At 42.2% G+C, this 17,981-nt stretch overlaps 1 protein-coding gene across 1 annotated transcript in view; it reads right to left on the bottom strand.

Moving 5' to 3' along the window:
- The window catches only part of LOC103589796 (probable phospholipid-transporting ATPase IB), a 50,219-nt gene extending 32,417 nt beyond the window's left edge, over positions 1–17,802 (bottom strand). The window contains exon 1 of the mRNA XM_008571841.1: positions 17,663–17,802. Within this exon, the coding sequence (XP_008570063.1) occupies positions 17,663–17,763 (101 nt within the window). The 5' untranslated portion in view covers positions 17,764–17,802. The remainder of the gene's footprint in view (positions 1–17,662) is intronic.
- Between the last annotated feature and the right edge of the window lie 179 nt (positions 17,803–17,981).

The raw sequence follows: 17,981 nt of genomic DNA, 5'->3' as shown, positions 1-17,981 counted from the left end.
TCACTGGCTCTGTGAGGAGCGGGGGCAACGCCGAGGGTTGCGATCCCGTTGCCGGTCCCGGTCCGGTACGGGCGCGACACTGAGGGTTGCGATCCATTGCTGGTCACGAAAAAAGACAAAAAGACAAAAAAAAAAAAAAAGCATATAAAATTCAGAGAAGAAACAAAAAATATTGTCTTCATTAAATTGTATCTAATCATGTCAGAAAATAAAATAAAATAATAAAAACTATAATAGTACAAAAAGGGGGGGAAAAGCACAACTATTTATTCGGCAGTCTTTATATCTACATAACAGTTTGAACTTTGATCCTATTAGGTTACAGCCTAATACAATATTTATGTCAATAACTGTCGAATAACTAGTAAGTGAAATTTAACAAAACCAACACATCTGAAAAAGGTATCATTTAGACAACTACTAAATCATACCACTGATGTTACATTTTACTTTCTTGATTTGGTCTTCAATTTTAAAACAATGAATAATTATGAATAAACTTCCATTTTAAGAATACTATTAGCTCTAGTAAAAATTTACCAAACTAGAATTTGCACTTACCAAACAAAAATATCTCACCTCATAGTTCATACTCTGTTTTGCTGTTTTAAATTTTAGACACAAAACTCCGAGGGGTCACAGAAAATGACAGAATGGAAGTAATTCAAGCTCTATTTTCTTAGTGTTTACAAACGCTGTACTGCATTTCATAGCTACTGTTTAAATTTAGGAATATGTCGCACCTTGGGGCGGTGGATACATGGAACTATGCCCAAAGTGAGTTCCAAACATGCCCCAACTCTTGGGACCCCGCTCGCAAAATGTACACTCACAGCCAGACGTTTAACTGGGAACACTCCTAATTGAGTTCCATGTAGAATTTAAAAGAAATTAAAATGTGCTAATTTGAAGCATATGTGTGCATATTTTATACATATATATATTATATATGTATATGAGTGTGTATCTATACATAGGTGTATATTATATATGTACACATATACATATTATATATATTATGTATGTATACATGTAAGATTTTTAAAACTAAGTAGTAATCGCAGCAATTTTGCAGAACTGTCTTTTTCGGGGAGGAGAGCTTTATCGCTGCTGCTGCATAGAACCACGGTGCACAGGGATAACTAAAAGTGGCCAGACTATTCATGGGTTGTACTGTCGGCTCCGGCTCGGTGCCTGCCTCCAGGCAGGTCGCTCCCCTACACCTGCATGTCTTTGGTCCGCAGGGACTGCAGGAACCTGGATGAGCTCCCTAACTGCTTCCACGTGCTTCCTCATCCGTGCAGTGGGGACACTGCTTCTTGCCGCTCTTTGAGGACTGTGTGGGAGCCCTGGTGCCTGGCCCATGTTCCCCCAGGACAGCTCAAGAGGACAGTGCCATGGGAATTAAGGTATAAGGTGGGCAATCCCATGAGGAACATGCCAGCCTGTGGCCCAGGAGGAACTCTGGAAGGCTGGTCTGAGCTTTCTCTCCCCTAACTCCTCTTTTAAAAGATTAAGGATAAGGCCAGCCCGGTGGCGCACTGCTACAGTGCGCCACTTGGGAGCGCAGCGGCGCTCCCGCCGAGGGTTTGGATCCCACATACAGACCGGCCGCTCACTGGCTGAGCGAGGTGCGGGCGCAACACCGAGGGTTGCGATCCCGTTGCCGGTCCCTGTCCGGTACAGGCGCGACACTGAGGGTTGCGATCCGTTGCCGGTCACGAAAAAAGACAAAAAGGAAAAAAAAAAAAAAAAGATTAAGGATATGGGCCAAAAATCAGAAAGGAAACAAGAGGCCAACAAACTTAGCCATGGGAACAGACAATTCAATACAAGTGTCTCGATGTCATCATCCTCATTCAAACCCACCCAAAAAGCTAAAGAGCAACGAGAAGGTCAGAACCACGAAGGTGGAGCCCTTGTTTTCCCACCACCGTGTCCCCAACACCAAGCACAGTGACTAGTGTGTACCCAATACTAACAATAAATTTGTGAAATGAACAAATTTTAAATCCCAACTGATATAAATGACTACAGATGCCAGCTATCACATTAAATCCCAAGTGTGCTCGCATTTGAGGGGAGACATCAATCTGTTAAATCTGAAGCTTCCACATTAAAAGCATTCAACTCCGTGGCCCCCTTTTAGGAGTTTCTATATGAAAGCACAACATCAAAACCACAAGATACATCAATTTCTGCAGCTAAAGTAACTGCATTTTACCACGGCGGTTCTACTTTGTTCAATAAGCAATTAAGTGTGAAGAGAAATCTTAGAAGAATGTGTTAAGCCAATTCCTATCTTCTGAACAACTCGGACCTTCACCTGCAGTGCAGAGTCCTTCAGCCAAGGCTTTCCACTTCCCAGCGGCCAGAAACTGTGCCCCGCACTGGGGAGGGTGCAAGGGGAGACAGGCCGACTTGGTCATCAAGGACGACACAGCAGAGCGGGAGTGGCAGAGACATAAAAATGGACGTGGTGATGTCGTATGCTCAGTTCCACAGCAGAGGAGTGTGCAGAAAGCGGGGCTCACAGAGGGGGCGCCTGGGCCTGCAAAGGGTGTGGAGGGAGGACGAGCAAGAGCGTGCTTCTGAAGAGACCCGCGACCTGGGCCTAAGGGCCAGAGCTCAGGAGGAGGAGAAGCTCGAGGAGGGATGGAGAACACATTCTAGGGGAAGTACCGCGATTCAAGGCTGCAGCCAGAACACAGGAAGACAAGGATCGTGGGCAGACGGACCCGTAAGCCAAGGACAGAATGAGAGTGGCACTGTATATCTTACTGGAGACAAACCAGAAGTAGCAAGGGTCCCTGAGCAGGGAGAATCGCAGCACCTCACAGTTATAACCACCAGCCACAGAGGAGACAGAAGGGAAGTGGGCGTAGAGGCAGGGGGTCCCATCAGAAGTGGAGACATGAGAGACTGAACCAGTACCAGTGCAGTAAAAATAATTTGCTTAACAAAAAGCAGACCTGTTTAAAACCCTGTACCCAAACCCACGCCCCTTCTTGGCCCTCTAGTTCTCCATGCTGGTCCTGGCGCATCCCAGCATACATGGCGGAATCGTCAGGGAGATGGGAAGACTGAAGTCAACTGCACTGCAGAATGCAGGAGGGGGTCATCTGAATTTCCTTTAAACTTTTATACCTATTTTTCAAAGCGTGGTGCTTACCGTGATACGCGGCAAGACATAAGATACAGTGTAGAAAAAGTAAGGGACAGAAATGCCATAGAAAAGTGACCACGTGCTAGAGTACTGAAATTCCTTACAATGGGGGAGTATTACTATTTCAAAGAGGAATAGACCATTACATGAGGAATCTAGAACAGTCAAATTCACAAAGACAGAAATAAAACAGTGGTTGCCAGGGGTGGGGTGGAGGGCAGAGGGAGTGGGGAGTTGTTTAATGGGTACAAAGTTTCAGTTTTTCAAAATGAAAAGATTTCTGGAGATGGGATACACAGCACTGTGAATGTACACCACTATTGAACTATACACCTAAAAAGTTAAGATAGTACATTTTAAGCATATTTTACCACAATTAAAAAGAAAAAAAGCGCTAGGCCTATCCAACCTGCCATGAAGGATGGGATATACAGTCTCTATGGCGGATTTTCACATCTGTAATTCACTTAGCCTCACAGCAAGCTTCCCATCTAACAAAGGAGGAAACTCAGCTCAGAGAAACCATGCAATTGACTAAAGGTCATTCAGCAAGGCTTACATACCAGTTGTGTTTTATCCTGTTTACTGTATCTAATTACCCTCCCTCTGGCTGTTCCAAAAAGAAGACAATTTACACTGCTAGTTTTTTCTATTATACACTTAATTTAAAGTTCTCTATGATAACCTCAGGCAAATACTCAAATTAACCTTCAAAACCAGGTTACTACAAAAATAAAATGTTTCTAGTGTATTCTTAAATACACTTATCCTACCCAATTAGCACATTACCTTTCAATCTCTACTAAGGCTCTTGAAAAACTGATTGTTTTTAACTCAAAAAGTGATACATACCAAGATTGATGGGCAAGTTATTGCCAACTATACAATCTAATATGCAAACAACAGCAGTATCAAAATATATAAAGTACTCAGCTATGCACTGTTAAAAGTGCTTTACACATATTAATATTAACCCATTTAATCCTCACAATAATCCTATGAAACATGCACTATGGGGTGGAGTGACAATAAATGAGGACTGCCTTCAGTAAATCACCCAGAGTGGTAGTTTCAAACAGAATTCAGAGCCACACTCCAGATCAGACGAATCTAGATTTTTCTTATGCAATGTAGTAAGGTTGAAAATAAAACACTTGATCTATGTATCAGTGGTTTACCAACCAAGTTATCTTTATATGCATGCAACAGGAAAGGAGAGGTACAGGACAGCCTGGGGAATGTAAACATGCCTAGATGACTAATGGATGTAAATACCGGCACGGGTAACATTTTGCAAATATGCCACAAAATTACATTTGATAATTTCATGGGGAACACAAAATTTGGCAAAAAAGTTTTAGAGACAAAAGAATTCACTTTTTAATCAGAGACTATCTTTAAGGATTTACTAAGCAGAGAATACATCTTAGAAGTTACTACATCACTGTCACTTCTGCAGAACTTAACCACAACTCTGTTCATTGTATTATAAACATTCCATTTATGCTGTCCTAGTTTTTAAATACTCAGTGTATTTCAAAAAGTAAACAGCCTAAAAGTTTCTTTAAAAAGACTAGATATACCTGTATTCATTTTTTCTAATAATAGCTTCTCAAAATATTAAAATTCATGATGTCCCTCTTAGTGCAGCAATTCAAAAAATATGATGCATAATCAATTTATCTTCAACTGATATGTGAGAAAATATACTTGGCTATGAAGAATGTTAAATCAGTATTTTCATGAAAAATATGATGACTTAAAATCCAAGTCAGTTAACTTTCTTATAAAGCAATACACTATTCCAAACTCCTTAAATATCACAGGTGGACTTCTATAAAACACTTACTTGGCTCTATAAGAAACACCAGCAGTGTACCAAAAATAGCTTCTTGTCTAGTTAAGTGCATTACATGTAATTTTTTTTTTAAAAATGTTCTGGAGGCTTGCATTGCTCCCATGAACCATCCAAAGAAAATACTAGCGAACAGACCACGAAACTAGAAATATACATGGACCTCAGATAGTGAAATTCCAAGACTGTCAGTAGCTGATAGACAACCTTCAGCTTTCTCAGCATTTCCTCAAAGTTCCTACATATTAACATGCAGTCTTGGAGTTTTCAAGTACAATTTCATGGGCAAAAAATAGAAACCTTTTCTAACCCTCGTTTAAATTTTTGTTGAGTATAGGAGCAATGTAAATTTAAGTAGTTATGAACGAACTTGTTGAAATAAGAAAATTCACTCTTTCCTAAGGATGCAACAGAAGGCTCAGCACATGAGGAGGTTATATACACTCCCTGGGACAGTACTAGAAAGTCATCTCTAGAAATGCGTCTGTGACTATTACACTCAACATTAAGAGCACTATTAACTGCATGACAGTTCATGAATACTAATTCAAATGTGATATGACAATTGATATTTCGTTATAGTGACTAAAAATGTTTACTGTTGCTTATAAGCCAACTGCTGCAGTTCATGTGCAGCCATAAGTCACAAGAAGCCTCAATGTGAAGGGAAGATTTTCAATACCAGGCAACCATGGGCTGGAATAGTTTGCCGGCTAAATTAATATGTTCTTCATGGAGGCAGACGTTCCTACGAGGCCAAATGAATTATAAGCATTAAGAGTTGCAGTATGTGCATGTGTGTGCACACATTTATACAAAAAGATGGAAGTAGGCTGGTGAAGGTATCAGTAGGAATCTTCCATCATGATATTTTTTTGCTTTGGAGTTCCCAGACTTTACAATATCCTCAATGTTTAGCTTAGGAATATGGCTAACCCATGCCAAGACCTTTGTATAGAGGAAAACTGTGGAACACACACACACGCACACACACACACGCACACACACTTTGTGCTGCACTTGAAATTGCTTCTCAGGCCGGCCGGCGCTCCCGCCGAGGGTTCGGATCCCATGTGGAGACCGGTTCCCGCTCACTGGCTGAGCGCGGTGCAGGCGCAACACTGAGGGTTGCGATCCCGTTACCGGTCAGTAAAAAAAAGACAAAAAGGAAAAAAAAAAAAAAAAAAAGAAATTGCTTCTCTTGCAATGTCTAAGTTTACACAGTGAAGACGACTTCACTGAGGCAGGTGTGGAGATGAAACTGCGCGGCCCCTGGCAGGCGAAACAGTGACACTGAGACAAGCCGAAGCGTTTGCCTCCCCTCGGCATTGTAGCTGTAGGAAATCATTTAATTTGCTCTGGTACATCAGCACTAGAATGATTAATGACCTCTAATTTGTAAAGGTAACATTAAAAATTAATATGAGGCAGTTCTAACAAAGACGGAATACTGGCAAAGTAATGATACTACTCAGCAAATAGCCTTACTGTTCAGAAATAAAGAGTTCCATTTTTAAATTGCTGAGCCTGGTAACACATTTCAGACACTAGAAAGTAATACTTTCAAAGCTTCCACTCTTTACTGGAATAAAAATGAAAGCATAATTTTTTGATTCAATAATTTAAAGAATATTCCTATATAACTGAATCTACGATTAAGTAGTCATGGGCTACATGACAACATTTCTGTCAACAATGAACCACACATATGAAGGTGGTCCCATAAGATTACATGATATTTTTACTCTATGTTTTCTATGTTTAGATACATTTCTGTACACAACTACTTACCACTGTGTTACAGTTGCCTGCGGCATTCACTACCGTGACACGCTGTACAGGTTTGCAGCCTAGAAGCAACAGGCTAGACCATGTCGCCTAGGTGTGGAGTGGCTAGACCATCTAGGTTTGCGTAAGTACACTCCACGATGTCCACACAAGGATGAAGTCGCCTAATAACACATTTCTCAGAACATGTCCCTGTTGTTAATCCACGCAGGACTGTGTTCAGATTAAATATTATACATAGTGCCAAGTCCCTTAGGGACACTCAAAGCAGAGTCCAAATGGCCAAAAAGATGACAGTCTAAAACAAGGACGGGGGTAAAAGGGGATGGGCAGCAAAAGACACAGACTTTATATTCACAATTCAGTATAATTCCAGTTATCCATTTGGACCAAGTTTAAGGTTTTAACCATTCTATGATAAAGAATCTTAGTTGATGTTAGTTTGCAAAAGGTGACAGTGAATGTAATGTGAATTTATATACAACTTTTTTCCTATCAGTGCACCAAAAGGAGAAGCCAATTTCTTGATTTAACAACAATTCACACATGCACACTCAAGCACATCTGAGACCTACCTGTCTCATGCTCTCGGTGCAGCCTGCTGGCTTGTAACAGTTGCGGGCTAGAAAAAAATATACATGAGAGACCCTGACACCCAAAATTTACCTTGTTATTCTGTAGCCTGCACATTCATTCTCCGGCAACCTATTTCCCTTGCACAGAGTCATACTCAAGTCCACTTTCCTTTTCTCCCAGTTACAGCTTATTGATTGATTGCTTTGGTTAAAAAGAATTAGGGAGGGGCCGGCCCGGTGGCGCACTGCTACAGTGCACCGCTTGGGAAGCGCGGTGGCGCTCCCACCAAGGGTTCGGATCCCACATACAGACCGGCCGCTCACTGGCTGAGCGAGGTGCGGGGGCAACACCGAGGGTTGCAATCCCGTTGCCAGTCCCGGTCCGGTACGGGCGCGACACTGAGGGTTGCGATCCGTTGCCGGCCACGAAAGAAAAAGACAAAAAGGAAAAAAAAAAAAAGAATTAGGGAGCACATGAATGCAAAGAAAGAACAATGTCAGCGACAGTGAGTGCCACGCTGAGCTCCTGTGCGATGCGTCCGGTGCCGTGTGCGCTGTAGACACAGCTTCATCTAACTATTACATGCCATATGGCTGACGTTACTCTAGTTCCTATCGACTTAAATAGAGTAACTTGACGTCAAACCTACCTAGAGGGAGGGAAAGATCTGTCAAAAGTTGGAGTGTCTCTCCACGAGACGCAGTGCCGCCCCCACCTTGCTGTAAGAAGGAGACAAGACAGGCCATACTCCTTCACGACACAGCCGACAGAGGTCACCCCACGAACCTCGGATCCCCTGGGAAAGTCTAACACTGAGGTAAAGTGGGGTTTCCTGCTATCATGAGGCCAATCATCTGGCCCCAATCCACTGTTCAAAACAGTTCAAAACAAAACTCAGGAGCATGAGAAACAACAGACTTAATACCTTCCCCTTCATTAAATATGCAACCCTAGAAATCATCCTTGTCTATTTCTCTGTCCACTTACAACCCCACTTCTAACATCCCCCCTCCAGTGCTACCGCCTCGCACCTCTCCCTAACAATGACAGCAGTCTATGGTGCTTCTAAACGCAGAGCACATGGGTGTGCACACACCAAGGCCAAACACTCTCAAACCCAAGTGCAGCAGTCTCCCCTTATCTTCAGGGACATGCTCCAATACCCCAGTGGATGCCTGAAACTGTGCAGAGTACTGATCCCTATACATACACGATGTTTTCTCCTATACATATACACCTGTGATAAAGTTTAATTTATAGACGAGGCACAGTAAGAGATTAACAACAATAACTAATAATAAAATAGAATGATTTTAACAATATACTGTAATAACTGTTATTTGAATGCGGTCTGTCTCTCTCTCTCTCAAAATACTTCAATATTTTTGGACTGCAGTTGACAATAGGTAACTGGTAATTGAAACCTCAGAAAGTAAAACCGTGGATAAGGGGAGACTGCGGTGAAACTTTGTCACTGACCTCTGTGACAGCTCTTCCTGGCTACAGCCAACTCATCTCCAGCAGCATGGCCTTCCACAGCACAGCGTCCGTCACCCCTGCTTTTTGCACGTCTTTCTGGAAAGGCACACACTCGGCTGTTACACTCTTGCGCACCTTCGCACATGCTGTGCCGTGGGCCTGGCATGCCCTGTCCCTTCCCCCCCTCCCCAGCTCAGGCTGACGTCTGCTCACCTTTCAGGGCCAGCTCCCAGGCCACCCGTCAGCAGCTGTGCCCTCCGTCACTCCCCAGCCCTGTAGTGCTGCAGCTCACATCCCAGCCCAGCGCTTCTGCAAGAGGGGCCGACATGCTCACCTCATACGTACCAAATGCGGGATGGCAAGTGGTACTTAAGTCTCGCTTAAATACCTGTGATCAGTCTAAGCATGGCTGAGGCCTACAGTATAAAAGTCAGACTGGGGCTGACCAGGAGGAGGAGGCAGCAGCCTACGCAACAGGAATTTAAACAGCTGGCTCCAAATGGGGCCTGGCAAGAAGTTGTCGGCACTCATATTGATATATACCTCCAGAAAATTAAGCTTTATAACACTTATTGGATGGACTGACACTGCTGCTCCACACGGTCCTACGTAAGTGGCTGGAGGGGAAGCTCTCTCATGCGGGGAGAGCTACTATGGACTGAATTATGCCCCCCCCTCAAAATTCGTATGTTGAACCCCTAACTCCCAATATGATGGGATTCGGAGTTGGGACCTTTAGGAGATTATTAGGATTAGATGAATTCATGACGGTGGGGACCTCGTGAGCTCACCCTTGGTATCTCTCTCTCTCTGTCTTTCCTGGGAGGACACACCAAAAAGGCAGCCATCTGCAAGCCAGGAAGAGCACCCTCAGCAGAACCTGACCATGCTGGCACCCTGACCTTGGACTTCCAGCCTTGCCTAAGCCACCCAGTCTACGGTGTCTTGCTTTGGCAGCCTGAGCTGGCTAATTCAGGGTGAACAGTGGTGCCCTTCCCAGCTGACTCGCCTCTTACTACTACATATTTCATTTTGAGTGTCCCAGCTAGGTGAATTTATGGACTGCTTTACCTGACTTCGACTACACTAGCCCTCCAAAAAAGAATGAGTAGCTGAAGAATCATGCAATGCAACCACAGACTGAAAATGATACTAACGACGCAAGTACAAGCAAATGAAAGACCACAGAACTGACACGTCGTTCCTAACAAAAGCTCTTCACCCATTTTACGAGGTTGAACATTAGGCTAATTTCATCAATTCTGATAAGTCAGCCAGAAATATTCAAAATAGTGAAAAAGTTTATTAACAATATGTACTTACAACCACAATTCTTAACTGAGAATCTTGGTAAATACACATTGAGTCTTGAGGTAATAACTAATGATGACAGTGCATGTATACAGATGCTTAAATTTACATTAAATTACATTATTTATTTAAATAAATAAATATACATGAAAGGTTAAAGGTCATGCTAAAAAGTTTTACTAATGGGGCATGTGATAAAAAACCTTGGAGACCACTGATGCAGACAGAGAATTTAGGTGATAGAGCTCAGTCCACTCTCAAGCCGATGTCTTCTCCCAGACAAGCCTGAAAGCTCCACTAGCCTTTCGAATGATGGCAAATGTACCAAATACTGAAGATATACAGAATAATCCATCAGAATGACCAGTAATATCTCACCCTCAACCCAAATCATTTTAAACTACATCTGATATAAAATAGCAAGGGTAGCTAAAGAAAAAAGAAAACCCATGATTTAAGTTTTGAAGAGCTGGCTTTCATTTAAGAGAAAAGAATGGGTCAGCATTTAAATAATCAAACCCAACCTCACGGATTTCGAGAAATTTCTTTGTAAAAATCCCTGCATCCCAACAATGGTCAGTCCTCTCCTTTTGTTCTCTCTAAGCATTGTCCCTCTTGAAAGGGCTGCTGATGGGCATTTCTGAATAAGCTTCTGCTGTCTGTCAAGTGACTCAGCCATAAGTAGGAGAACAAACACTTAGATGCTACTTTCTAGACAGCATCTAACACAGAAGCTCACACGACTGCACTTGGTGCAAAAACAGAATTTCCCGCAGTCCACTTTGCTACCTGCTTTTCAACTTCTATGCCACTAGATCAGATGTCAGGCAAACAAAGGCTAAGTGTTTGTGAGCCTAGGGAATGTTCTTTGGCACCCAGGGAGTGAACGTTCTCCCATGTACTTAGCCCAACAAACATGAAGATATTGGTCCTTGTTTCCTCTGACCATTATTCATTCAAAATCATATCTGTTTCCATTAAAAGACCCAAACATTTGCCAAAGTCTTTGACAGACAAGAGTTTAGCATTTAGTTCCTACTCTCCCAGATACTTATGATTAATTTTAAGATATTTTTTATGTTCAGAAAGATGGAAACTCACAGAAGAGTTGCAAAAATAGTAAGAGTTGCCATCTACTCTTCACCCAGTTTCCTGGAATGTTTCACCAGAACTAGGAGGGTACCACTGGCACATGCCTAGCCAACCACAGACTTCATTAAAGGTTCATGAGTTTTTCAACCAATGTACTTTGTCTGTTCTGGGATCCAACTCACGGACCCATACATCATTTAGTTGTCCTGTCTCCTTACTCTCCTCCAGTTCTGGTTAAATTTTGACTTTTCTCTCACAAATCTTGATGCTTAATTCTTTTTACCAGTAAGAATCGGAAATGCTCCCCAGTTCACAGAAGACTACAAGCATTAATAGAATTTAGGGAGAGGGGAAAAAGGAAATAAGTTACTGACCCAAATTCTCAAACCAAATGCCTTTATCTATTTTTAAAAATGGAAATGGCATGGATGTTTCTTTGGTCAAATTCAAACTGTTCCATAACCACCCCCACAAGGGTCAACTTGATAAAGAAATCACCGTGAAAAGTCTGTTCTCCTAGACATTTGCTGTTTCCTTAGAAACATCAAATACAAAACCGGCCCAAGCCTGACATGCTTTTCTGTTTCTAAAAATACTCCTCAAGAAAGTTCACACATTCAATGGTTATATGAATTACATGGTGTCAATGGTCCCCCAATTTCAGCACATTCATCTGCAGGATGCCTCAAAAGCCTTGTCCAGGGTGTAAACCTGATGACAGTTCTAATTACAAGACTCTACTATGGTATTAGTCACTACTGGTATGTATAAAATAAGGATCACAATATGTTGTGATGTTCATGTTCAGAAAACATAGCTGCTGGCTTGGAGATTAACAAGTATATCTGCATCTAAGTTAAAAACAGCGTACACAGAAGGAAAATCGTGAGGATATTTTAAGGTAGGTAGATACTGAGAGCAATTACTCTTCATAAGGAATTTTTATATACTTTTACCTTTGCCAAATTAGACAAGGACAGTTATCTCAGATCAGAGAGATGTAAACCTTGGTTTTTTAGGACAATCATCTTTACATGAATCAAAGGGAAGTTTTGATTCTCACCAGGACCTTGGTATTGCTTCTTTATTAGGCTGTAAGCAACTTAAGCATTAACACCAGACAGATCCTACCTAAATTCTGCAGCTTTAAAACATTTAGAAGAGAATCACTCCTCCTCACAGTCTCAATGACATTGGAACGAGTACCATATATATCATCTATACCCACTATTCATATTCAAACTGGTTATTGAAGATGACTTTGTTCTCTCCATTCTTTAGGAGAAAAATGTCCTCTCAGACATGAGGATCCCCGCATAATATTACAAAACAACGATCCTGTACAAACCTAGCACACGGTGCCCAATTCCATTTTCCGTAAAGGTAATATTCTATTTTAAACTTACCTTGGCAAAGTCAACAAAATATTTATATAAAGAAATCTTCCTGTAGAACAAAGCAATCTGAAGGAATGCAGTAACCACACAAAGCTCAAGGTATTGCTTTAGTGAGGATTTTTTGCTAGCTAAAACGCCCGCCTGAAATGAATGAGTCATTCAAAACCGAGTGTCTGTAAATATTCTGAACTTGCTCTGAAGACCTCATTTCAAACATTGAAGAAAACTGCCTTACAGCTTTGAAATTCACTATGTCAAATAGCATGCTGATAATCACATAGAAAGACTGCCTATGTCTGATCATGATGTTATAAATAGTGCTCATTCCTCTGATCAGCAAATTATTTCAAGATATTTTCTGGGGAAAAATATATTTTAACTTTATATTTTTGAAAATTTAGATGCACAAAATTAAAGATTCACCACTAGGTTCCTCTAAATAGCAGGTTTTGGTAAGCACTTAATACACTTAAAAGATGTGACACCATTCGTATGAAATGTCCAGTACCGGGAAATCTATAGAGATATCAAGTAGATTAGTAGTTGCTTAGGGCTGGGGGGAAGAAGGGATACAGGGTGCTAGCTAAAGGCTTTGGGTGTTCTCCTGGTGATAAAAAGTATTCTAAAACTGACTGTGATGATGGTTGTACAATTCTGTGAACATACTAAAAACCTGAATTGTACACTTTAGATGGCTGAATAATACATTCAACCATTTGAAACATTTAAAAGGAGATATGGGCCAAGCCCGTGGCACACTCGGGAGAGTGCGGCGCTGGGAGCGCAGCAACGCTCCCGCCGCAGGTTCAGATGGCCGGTGGCTGAATAATACATTCAACCATTTGAAACATTTAAAAGGAGATATGGGCCAAGCCCGTGGCGCACTCGGGAGAGTGCGGCGCTGGGAGCGCAGCAACGCTCCCGTCGCGGGTTCAGATGGCCGGTGCGCTCAAGCGCAGTGTGGGCAACACCACACCAAGGGTTGCGATCCCCTCACCGGTCACGAAAAAAAAGACAAAAAAAAAAAAAAAAAAGGAGATATGATTGTACAACTCAGGAAAAAAGTGGATCTTGTTAGGTAGACACATACACAATCCCACGTACGTATATGAACACTGCAATATACCATTAATGACTACTCATTTTTAGGGGGTAAAGAAAGTTATTGTCCTCATAGTTAAAGCAGATTGTACAACTCAGGAAAAAAGTGGATCTTGTTAGGTAGACACATACACAATCCCACGTACTTATATGAACACTGCAATATACCATTAATGACTACTCATTTTTGGGGGGTAAAGAAAGTTATTGTCCTCATAGTTAAAGCCCTAGAAAATCAATGACTAGAAGAAAAAGACTACTTCATAATTCGCCATCATTATGACACTTCACATTCATTGGCTCCAATAATGGAAAAGTTCAGTAATGGAAAACCAGATCAAACATGGTGTTATGTTCAGGGTCAAGAACAAGAACAAGGTTTGGCGAGACATCCAAGCACACCGCACAGTTCCTCCCAAAAATTCAAGAAATTGCCCAGAATTTGGAGTTCCCATGTAGTGCACTCCCCTGGGGGGCCAAGCCACAGTTAACCCCAGGGATGACCTTCCCGTTCCTGCTCTATAGTCCTTCCCCCCTCCACGCAGCCTCTTTCTTTAATCACACCAGTTTCAAATGTTAACTCTGGACCATGCAATCCCGGACCTGAATTGTATCGTGTTGGCGCTCAGCAACCTCCCCTGATGCCCAGCAACAATCTCCCTCTTTAATCACACCAGTTTCAAATGTTAACTCTGGACCATGCAATCCCGGACCTGAATTGTACCGTGTTGGCGCTCAGCAACCTCCCCTGATGCCCAGCAACAATCTCCTTCCCTCGGTGCCAAACTCCAATCCCTGTCCTGAAGTCAAAATGCCAGTTGCCCATAGAGGAAAGCACAAAGCGACTGCCATGATCCAACAGGTTCCAAGCAAAACACGACTTGGGGTGGGGGAAAATAAGTGGGAGAACTCTGTTCCTGAGAGGGCAGGCCTCCTGAGGTGTGCAATATGCAAGTAAATCAGATATCCCTGATTCCGCAGACTAGCACAAGCCTCATTCGTCCCACAAGGTCTCTTCTTCTCAAAAAGCTCAGTTAGAAGCCAAGTGGCATAAACCCTCTATTCCCTTACCTCTAAGAAAAACCATTAACATTTTCTCAAGAAAAATTAAGAAAAAGAAATTCATTATCAACTCTCTTCCATGAAACCTTTCATTTGAATAGGAAACATTCATGGCCAAAATAAAAGCCTTATTTTTTAAAAATAAACATTTTTTATAAAACTTGACTTTACCAACATTAAAGTGCTAAAATAACATGGCCTAATGTTTTGTAAAATCCTTAAACTATAATGTTAAGATGCTTTGTAAGCAATCCCTTAATGAACAGGTCACTGATAACCATTAGCAATTCCTGTCTAAACACATAGTGGAGGTGAATCAAATACTCAAAGACCATTTCATGGAACATCGAGGGCCACATTTTAATTTCCTAGACCCTATTCAGTGCATTTGGAAACTGATGCTCACCCTGTAAGCCATGAACTCAGAAACTGTATGAATTTCAAATTTAATATGATATATTTCAACACTTACACAAAGCTTTAAACAGAGAAAATAGCTAGTCTCTGCCTACTTTATTCCAAGCCAACAGACTGTACATTCCCATACTTACTCCTCCCCCCCTAAAAAAAGTACAAATTAAACTGTACAACAGGTGGACACTTAGAATCCCTCTAATAATAAAATCAGTCTCAAAGGTCAGCTTTCAGTCTTGATGACATAGCAGCTGTGAGGCTCCATTACCAAATCTTTTAAAAATCTTCACCTTCCATAGAAACTAGAGAATTTTAAAAAAAGACAAAAACCCCTACTTTTTTCTCAGCCTTAAGCATACACAAATGGACACCAAACTTAAGAAATTAAAAGGAACTAAGCAAAAATACTACTTGAAAACATACTGAAGTTTAAAAAGAAAAGTAACTCTTCAATTCCCATATCCTTATACAGCACATATCTTTTTAACAATAATCTTTATCTTTTTAAAAGTAATTCAGTAGAAATGCATATGAGAAGGTGTGAAGAAAGGAATCTATGTGCATTAGCAGTGCAGGATCCCAAATGGTTTAGGTATATTCACAGAGTTGTGCAACTATCACCCCAAAATGAAACCCTATGCACATTAACCCCCATTTCCCCATTTCCACCAACCCTTTCCCCCTGCCCCACCCCTAGGAACCACTAATCTACCTTAAGTCTCTATAGATTTGCCTCTTCTGGCTATTTCATACAAATGGAATCATATGAGACCTTTTGTTCTGGCTTTTTTCACTTAGCATGTTTTCAAGGTTCGTCCATGTTGAAGCATGTATCCATATTTTGTTCTTTTTTGAGTAATATTCCACTGTATGAATCACGCTGAATAATTTTCCACTGTATAGATATACCACATTTATTCATTCACCAGTTGATGGATATTTGGAGTCTTTCCACTTTTTGACTATTATGAATAATCCTGCTGTGAACATTTGTGTACAAGTTTTCATGTGGACATGTTTTCATTTCTCTAGGCATGGAATTGCTGCGTCATATGTAACTTTACACTGACCCTTTTAAAGAACTACCAAACTATTTCCAAAGCAGCTGCATCATTTTTCATTCCCATAAGCGAAGTATGAGGGCTCCATTTTCTCTACATCCTTGCCAAGCACTTGTTATCTGTCTTTTTAAGTAGAGCCACCCTAGTTTGTGAAGTGGTCATTCATGTGGTTGATGCTCTGTATCTTAAACCAAGACCACTCATTCTGGAATGGGGACTCAACTATTCTTCTAAGCTGCCCAATGGCCACGCTTAAAATCTGAAATAAAGCCAGCATAATCTAACACTTCCTCAGTAAATGAAGGTATCACATTCACATAATATGCACCATTATTCTGCCCCAAATCCTATCAAGTATAATAACGTCCAACAGACAGACCTTTCTAAATAAAGATGTCAAGCTAAGCAACGTATACTAATGTTAGTGAAGTAGTGAATGACATACTTAAACATATAACAACAACGAAGTTTTAGTTAGTGCTTTCAAGAAAGAACAGTGGATTGGAATTCAGGTTTGTTGGTAATCTATGTGTAACCTGATCAATCACCGTATTTCTCTACACCTGAGCAGCTCACAAAACTATGTCCTCTGAAGTCACACCAAGATATAAAGCTGTCTACGCCTGCAAGTTTAATGAAATTTGAAAGTGTACTAACAATAACAAACTAGCTCTGCAAAGCAGAAAGAATCTGAACTCAGCAGTCAGATGGGCCAGGTTGTTTCCAGCTCTGCCATTTGGTAGCCATTTGACCATAGGTCCATTATCCAGCATCTTTGTATTTCAGTTTCCTGATCTGGAGGTAATAACACCTGCTTCAAGAGGTTATGAAGATTCGTTAAGCTAGCACAGCTAAGGCATCTGACATAGCAGCCAGCAAAAAGCAGACATTTAAATGTACCTTCCGTCCATCTTTCTGCTAACTCTGGGCAAAGTTTCCCAAGAAATAAGGACCTCCTAACAAACGTCATGGACCATTTATAATTGAATGTGAGTCCTTGTGACCTGTGAGATTCCCTTATAAAGCATTCCCTTCCTCCATGACGGCCTGCAGATTGCTAAGGAGAGCTACCAATTGGCTTAAAACAAGACTAGGGGGGATTCTTGGAAGGGAGCCCAGGGAGAGCTCATTTTCCTCGGTGACATTAGAATAAAAACTCCTCGGGGCTCACCGACAGGCTGGGCACAGAATAGATGCAAAGGAGAGGAAGGTGAAAGCGGTGTTCACAGGACCCCAGGCCCTGGGGGAGGGCGGGGTGGCAGGCGCTGGAGGAAGCAGGCGCAGCGGGGGCTGGCTCGGAAGCCCAGGGCAGCAGGAGGAGCTGCTGTGACTCGGCTGTGACTCCACCGCCTTCTCCTACCTGATCTGGTTGTCGCGGAATTTGTTGAGATGCGGTTGGTTGAGGTAAATGGTGCGGGCGGGTGCCTCCAGCTGGTCTCCAACAGACGTGGCCCGGGACATCTCATCCTCTGCCTTTTTATAGCCCGTAGAAGAACGAACCGGTCCTGCGGAGTCGAGGCGCGGGGCGGAAACAGAACACAAAGAAGTCAGCGGGCCCGAGGGCTGCGGGGGCCGGCGGGCGGGATGCTCGGCGCGGCGGGCGCCGCCTAAGTACCTAGGCTCCCGGGACGCCGCCCCGCCCCGCCCTCCCGGGGCCCCGCCCCGAGGCCCCGCCCCCT

The sequence above is a fragment of the Galeopterus variegatus genome, unplaced genomic scaffold (assembly GCF_000696425.1).
Source record: "Galeopterus variegatus unplaced genomic scaffold, G_variegatus-3.0.2 Scaffold728, whole genome shotgun sequence".
Lineage (NCBI taxonomy): Eukaryota > Metazoa > Chordata > Mammalia > Dermoptera > Cynocephalidae > Galeopterus > Galeopterus variegatus.
This window is presented reverse-complemented; position numbering and strand designations above follow the sequence as displayed.